Below are 7,500 nucleotides of genomic sequence, written 5' to 3' on the forward strand. Positions count from 1 at the left end.
CCCCAAACTGGACAAACCACTCTCATGGCTCTGTCCCACACTCCGCCCCAGCTGTGCAGTGCCTGCCCCAGCCCTACTCCCTCCCTTACCACGAGGACCTCGATCTGTTGTCTGCCCCCGCCCCTTTAAAAAGAAGAAAAAAACATAAGGGGGTACATGAGCTAAAACTTTGAGACAGAAGGGGTACACGTTTAAAAAGGGTTGAAGACCCCTGTGCTACACTGAGCACTGAGTCTCATTGGGTAGTGTGGTTTTCTTTAATATTTACTAATCTATAGAGGAGCCTCTGGGAACCTCATAAGATTGGGCCCTTAATATAGTCCATGGCCTCTTGTGATGTGTTTATAAAACATTCCCAAAAAGGTTACATGAATATATTGTCTCAAATAATATATAATTAGAAGTTATAATCCCTATTGAATCTTTTTGAGCTTTAACATATCTTAAAACTATCTTTATATAGGGTGCTTTTTAAAAAAGCATCTTAAAACAATCAAAAAATACAATTTGAATAAAAATCAAATTGTTTAAAAAAAAAAATCGATTTTATTTATTTATTTTAAATCATTGATTTGTATCCACCCTGTATACCTTACAGTTTTAGTACATGTCCAGGTGGTCAGCTATGCCATACTGGTTTTAGTGTGATACCTCCCATAATAGTACTGTTATTTTTAATATGTTTTTAGTAGAAATATATGACTGTTTTCAAAGAAAAAGTTAGTGATAAACCTTTTTCATTTCAAAGCATGGAGAATATTCTGTACTTCAGAGGTGTTCAGCATCACCCTTGAATTAGATCCAAGATAGACTTTTAGGACCTGCTTAGGTTGTAAACAGACCTCTCATTTGAGGTGGCTCTGATTGGTCCTTGGTTTTACTCGTATCAAAGAGGAGCGCCGTAGCTCTTCACTCGCGTAGCCCTTTCTAGTTGCATTGCTGCCCCTCAGCCACTGGGTGGTCAGAAAAAGCACACAGCCTCATAGTCTTGTTCCTGGAATGACTGGCAATTAGCTTGAATGAGCCACATGACAAGCGTACACAGCACTGTCATGGGAAAGAGCTAGAAAATTTTTTATTGTACGCTTTACCAGTAAATAAAGTGGGAAATTGGACTCTTGGACAAGTGCAAAGTCCTTCACTTGGCGGAATAATTCCATGCTCAAATACAGATGGATGAATGATTGGCTGGGCTGCAGTACTGCAGAGAAGGACCTGCGGGTTACAGTGGACCATTAGCTGAATATGAGCCAGCAGTTTGCTCTTGTTGCAAACCCCACCCCCCAAAAAAAACCAAAAAAACAAAACAGCGGTATCCTGAATTGTGTTAAAATGAGTGTCACTTGCAAGTCAAGAGAAGTCATTCTTCCACTCTACTCAACACTGATGTACCTGGAGGACTGTGTCCAGTTTTGGGCCTCATGCTTCAAGAAATATGTGGACAGATTACAGAAAGTTCAGTGTAGAGCAACAAAAATTATCAGGGTCCTGGAGAGCAGGATTTATGAGGAAAGGCTGTAGGAACTACAGTTATTTAGTCTGGAGAGGAGAAGACTGAGGGGGTATTTGGTAACAGCTTCAAAATGCCTGAAGGGCGTTCATAGAGAGGATGGAGATGGGTTTTGCTCTGTGGCTGTAGGGGACTAGACTAGGAGCAATGACCTCAAGCTGCAGCAGAGGAAATTTTAGGTTGGAGATTAGGAAGAGCTTTCTGATGATGAGAGTAGTTAGTCATTGGAACAGGCTACATAAACTGTGGAATCTCCATCCTTGGAAGTTTTCAAAACCAGTTTGGACAGACGCTTGGCTGAGATGGTTTAGTCGGGGATGATCCTGCCTTGAGTATGAGGCTAGACTGGATGACCTTGTGAGGTCTCTTCAAACCCTAGTTTCCTGTGATCCTATGACTTGTATATCTGTAGGATCCTGGGACAACATGTTTTATCTCAGGAGAAATGTGACATTGGTTACATGGTAATTTATACCTTGAGAAAGTACAAATGTTGAGTACATTACCTGGGGAAAAAAAAATACAACTCTGCAATGTCACTTAGATTGTTGGGTACAGAATCCAAGGTTGTCCAGGTATGGTTTGAAGTGGGTATGAAGAAATGCTAGACAGATCTAAAAGGCCAGAAATGAGTGAAGAGGAACAACTAATACAGATTTTAAAGGTAAAGGGTCTTTGTACAAATTGTGTTAATATACCATGTGTCTGAAAGACTCTGCCCTGATTATTTTTCAAATAAATTGACCCATTGCTGAAGGGATGTTTTTAACAGCAGTTTCCCATGAACTAGTACTGAAGATGTTGGTGTTTGCATGGCAAAACCAAGTCTTGAGCTTTCTTCCTGAAATAACACTGAAAGCAATTGAGCATCCTCCTTTGGCACTTAAATCACCCTAAGTGTCAATTAATGGGAACTTAAAAATAATTTTCATATGAACAGCCACGGTTCAGTTGCTTTATTTACATGAGCCGTCAGAGACCATGGCAGCTTTGCAGAGATAGTGTTTTAACTGGAGGCTATGTTTTTACCGTCAGATATCAATGTAATTTTTTTTTCTCTCTTCATAGTGAAAACATTGTTACAGTAAATGACGAAGTTGTTTTCATGTGCCAGTCTTTATTGGCACTGGAGTGCTTTCTGAAGCCTGTTGCTGTATTTCTTTTTGTGCAAAAACATTGAGGTTTCATCTATACTGGTAAAATATTTATTAAAACAAAAAGAAGCATTTCCTGCCAGTGCCAGTTCATGGAATTTATAGTTCATGGAATACACACAGCTTTGGTATCTCTCCTGTTTCATAGATTCATAGATGCTAGGGTCGGAAGGAACTCAATAGATCATCAAGTCCGACCCCCTGCCTAGGCAGGAAGGAGTGCTGGGGTCAGATGACCCCAGCCAGATGCCTGTCCAGCCTTCTCTTAAAGGCCGACAAGGTAGGGGAGAGCATCACCTTCCTTGGAAGCCTATTCCAAATTCTGGCCACCCTTACTATGAAGAAGATCTTTCTGATGTCCAGCCTAAATCTGCTCTCTATCAGTTTGTGACCATTGTTCCTTGTTACCCTAAGAGATGCCCTGGTGAACAGAGAATCTCTGATCCCTTGCTGTGTCTCCCTAATGAATTTGTAGGCGGCCACAAGATCACCTCTCAGCCTTCTCTTGTGGAAGATGAAGAGGTCCAGGTCCCTCAGTCACTCCTCATAGGGCTTGTCCTGTAAGCCCCTAACCATACAAGCGGCCCTCCTCTGGACCCTCTCAAATCTATCAACATCCCTCTTGAAGTACGACGCCCAAAACGGACGCAGTACTCTAACTGCGGTCTGACCAATGCTGCATAGAGGGGAAGCATCGCTTCCTCAGATCTATTTGTCATGCATCTGCTGATGCATGATAAAGTGCGGTTAGCTTTGCTGGTGATTTTGTCACACTGACGACTCACGTTCATCTTGGAGTCCACTATGACTCCAAGGTCCCTTTCTGTTTCTGTGCTGCCGAGAGGGTCACTTCCCAGCCAGTAGGTGTGACGAATATTTTTGTGCCCTAGGTGCAGCCCTCTGCACTTGTCCTTGTTGTACTGAATCCTATTGTGTACTGCCCACTTTTCTAACCTGTACAGGCCTGCCTGCAATCGTTCCCTACCCTCTGGAGTGTGCACTTCTCTCCACAACTTAGTATTGTCTGCAAACTTGGACAGAGTACACTTCACACCCACATCCAAGTCAATGATGAAGATATTGAAGAGTACAGGTCCAAGGACCAAACCCTGTGGGACCCCACTACCCACATCCTTCCAGGTCAATACTAACCCGTCTACTACCACTCTCTGGGTGCAACCGCTAAGCCAATTTGCTACCCACCAGACTCTGTAAACATCTATGTCACAGCCTCTTAATTTATGTATGAGACTAGGATGGGATACAGTATTGAAGGCCTTGCTAAAGTCCAAGAAAATGACATCCACCTCTATTCCTGCATCTAAGCATTTTGTGTTTTTATCACATTTATAAAAAATAGCAGGAAATTGTTAGAGCTTTCTTTTACACTGGGGGGCTGGCAAGCTGTGGGCTGGACCATCCCAGCCCCAGTCTGTCATGGGTTTGGGTAGCTTTTGCAGCGCATCAGTGGAGGAGAGGGAGTTATCTGTGGCAAGGTTAGGCAGCTGGGAACTGAGTCCACACTACCACTGCTTCTCCCAGGCCTCCAGCTCCCTGGCTGTGCCCATGCCACTGCTGCTTCTCCTTGCTTCTCTAAACTCCCTGGCTCCCTGATTACAGCATGGGTGCAGCTTCCAGCCAGTGGGGAACTGAGCTGGGGCTAGGCAACAGGAAGAAAATCTCTTACTCTGATTTTTAAATAATCTTACCTTTTATATTAAGCCAAAAGTCAATAGAGCTCTAATATTCTTTCTGTTTGATCAGTCTGATTCATTGATTCATATTTGAATCCTCCCACAGAGGCTCATAGCTAGCACAGGAAGCAAGCAACGCAGTAGACTGTCCATCATGTCTCAACACCTCTGCACTATTGAAAACTGTTTCGTAATTCCAGGTCAAGCCTTTCTTCCAAAACCAGAGGTAAGTCTTCTTTGTACATTAACTTTGCTAACTGGACAACTGTGATTATAGGTTCATCTGATTCTTTAGAATAACACCAACATGTGAAAGCATGAATAGTTTTACAAAGAGGATAGATCCTGGTATGTGCCAAGTGCTTGTATGTCCAATCTCAGTGGAAGCTGCGAGGGGAGCAGTGCTTTACAGGACCAAGCCAAAGAGCAGTGTGGGCCTACCCCTGAATAAAATATTGGAGAAATAGAGAAGGGGCTTAGAGTTGAATTTTATATAACAACGCGGTAAGTTGAATAATATAATAACAAGATATATGGAAAGACATCCAAGATGAAGCATATGAAAAGCTTTGGACTTGTTTAGAAAGGAGATGAGTAAGAGGAAATGGGATCAGTGTATGCAAAATAATAAATGCACAAAGAAGATAAATACCAAAAAAGGGGACAAGTGGTTAGCTACGTGGTTTGTTTGTTTGTTTGTTTGTTGGGAGGTTTTTTTTATGTTTTTTTGTTTGTCTTTTTTTTTTAATGAATACATAGTGACTTCTGGCTTCCATGAAGTTACTGCCCTCTGGATTACCAGCTGAATAGCCTCCTTCCTTTCTTCCAGTTAGTCTTGCCAAACACCATCTAGGGAGACATTTTCACTTTCTGGCCTTGTGTAATACAGGAGGAAGAGATTCAACAGGAACCATGAAGCATCTGCTATCCCAGAATAGCTTGGATAGGGTACTCTTGTGAGAAGTAGTAAGTGAGTTGAGAGAGAGGATTTGAACCTGATTTTCTTTATATCCCAAGTAAATGTCCTAACCCAGTGGCACCCAACCTTCTGGCCCTGTGGGTTGGATGAGTGCTGTGGGGTCAGTCTGGGCCAGACCCTATGTAGGGTTGGTATATGGGGTTGGTCCATGGGTGTGATCCAGCATGCCAGCCTGTTCATCAGGATCGAGCCATGTGCTGGTGCAGTCCAGCATGCAAGGCCATGTTATCTGGCCTGCCGGATTCTCCATGGGTCCAGAAATTTGGCAGCATGGGAGTGGTAGTTAACGCTACCACTGGTCCCCTGCCACCACATTTTGCTGGATCACACAGCTTACATGGGCTGGAGGTTGAACACTCCTGGCCTACACAGTGGACTGTTGTATAAAAGGAGACATGTCTCCTCTTCAGATTACATATTTCCCTCTAGCCACCATTTTTTTTTTCCAGATAAAACTATTTCATGAACTCAAGGAAATGTGTTTTAATAAAACCTCACTTTTTGGTGAGTACGTGTGGAAGGTGGAAAGATGGTGGAAAGTGAGAGAGACCAAGGTACCAGCTCTAAATTGAACAATTTTGACCTGGAAACCTTCAGTAATAAACATGGAATCCTAAAGCCATTTCTCCCCTGCCCCAGTAGTGTCGTGTAAGTCAGACTAATTTTTTTTCCACTTTACCTTTTTCTGTAGTTTTATACATCAGTAGAAGCAGCTTAGGAAACAGTGTGTGCAGCCTGCAGACAGACAGCTAATATAAATTGCTTAAGATTGCTGGCAGGACACACAACTTCTGTACTCTGCCTCTCTTCACCTTCCTGTCACTGGAAGATCCCATGGGCTGCCCAAAAAAAGGTGTGCCAGGGCAGTGTCTCTTTCTAACATTGTTCTTCCCAGTCTCTTCTTAGTAACCAGCTGTTCTGTAACTGACCTGCTGAGCTTCTCAAACTCTGTTTTCCTTCTCTTAGCCCATCTTTTGTTGTTGTAGTTCCCACCCACCCCCTTTTTTCCCTTCCATCTGGGCTATGATACTTCTCTTCTAGCCACTTAATGTCTATAGAGTGTTTGACCAACATAGTTGCTCCTTCTGCCCTCCATCACCGTGTTCTCAACTTTGTCTCACTTACTGCAAACTCCATTCAGAACTACCTGGGACATTTCTTGCCAGCACAGGATAAAAACAGTGCATCTGTAGGAAGCATCAAAAATCTGAAGTCTTTCTTTAAAAGATCAGAGTGTTTCATTGCCCATGTTTAAAAAGTAAATTTAATGTGTCCTAACTCCCTTTTCACATATAAATGTGTGAACTATAACCTCTAGGAAACAAATAGACTTAGGACCAACATATCACCTTTTTGTCATGTGGTCCCTCTTCTCGAGTGATGGAGGCAAGTGGGTGGCATGGTGGAGCTAAAGTAATCAGAGCCCTGTGAGGACCCTTAGAATTGGGCATGTGTAAGCTAAGCAGCCAGCTCCCTCATCTTCCAGTCTTTCCTGTGCCAAACAGCTCAAGTGCATGAGAGGATCTAGCCCATAGACTGCTGCCCATAGGCAGTTTGCTGGCAGCTAGCTTTTAGCAGAATCAAGTCTTGTGATGACCTGGCTCTCTCGAAGACCCTTAAAAATACAAAATTCTTTAAGTTAAGCTTTTATTTATTGAATATTTATCTCTAAAGCAAATGCTGACTATTGAATGTTGACTGTATTGAAAAAGTAAAAGCAGCATAGAAATCATTCAGTGCAAACCTTTCACCATATTTTTTTTTTTTTTACTTTTTCTGTTTTCACTCCCTCCTCCTTTTTTTTCTTTTTTTTTAATCCCCTGTTCTCTCCCCCCCCCAAGGAAAAATTGATTAGCACGTGGCCTGAATTAGGTATGCATACTGTTTGTGGAGGACCTTTATTTTCTCAGAAAGCTGTTGAGATTCTTGAATTTTTATCTTTAATTCATAAGCCTTAACTTTACATTAGTAAACAAGGAACTTCAGGTGCTTTTCAGGTGGCATTAGCAAGGAGGCTTTCTGATCAATTATTTTCCTATGCAAATATTGGACTTCAAATATGAGCAAATATTTTTTCTTCTGCTTTTCTCTTAAGGTTTTCTTTATTCTTGTTTTCTCTACAGACTTTTTTAAAAGATTACTGATTTTTTTTTTTTTTTTTTT

The 7,500-nt window shown here is 42.1% G+C and overlaps 1 protein-coding gene across 2 annotated transcripts in view; it reads left to right on the forward strand.

Moving 5' to 3' along the window:
• Positions 1 to 7,500, forward strand: part of TFB1M (transcription factor B1, mitochondrial) — a 56,539-nt gene that overhangs the window by 29,851 nt on the left and 19,188 nt on the right. For both annotated transcript variants that reach the window (XM_019527368.1, XM_019527369.1), the window contains exon 6: positions 4,465 to 4,584. In XM_019527368.1, coding sequence (XP_019382913.1) covers positions 4,465 to 4,584 — 120 coding nt within the window. The remainder of the gene's footprint in view (positions 1 to 4,464; positions 4,585 to 7,500) is intronic.

Source organism: Gavialis gangeticus, unplaced genomic scaffold (genome assembly GCF_001723915.1).
Source record: "Gavialis gangeticus isolate Ggan-Ray unplaced genomic scaffold, GavGan_comp1, whole genome shotgun sequence".
In the NCBI taxonomy this organism is placed as follows: domain Eukaryota; kingdom Metazoa; phylum Chordata; order Crocodylia; family Gavialidae; genus Gavialis; species Gavialis gangeticus.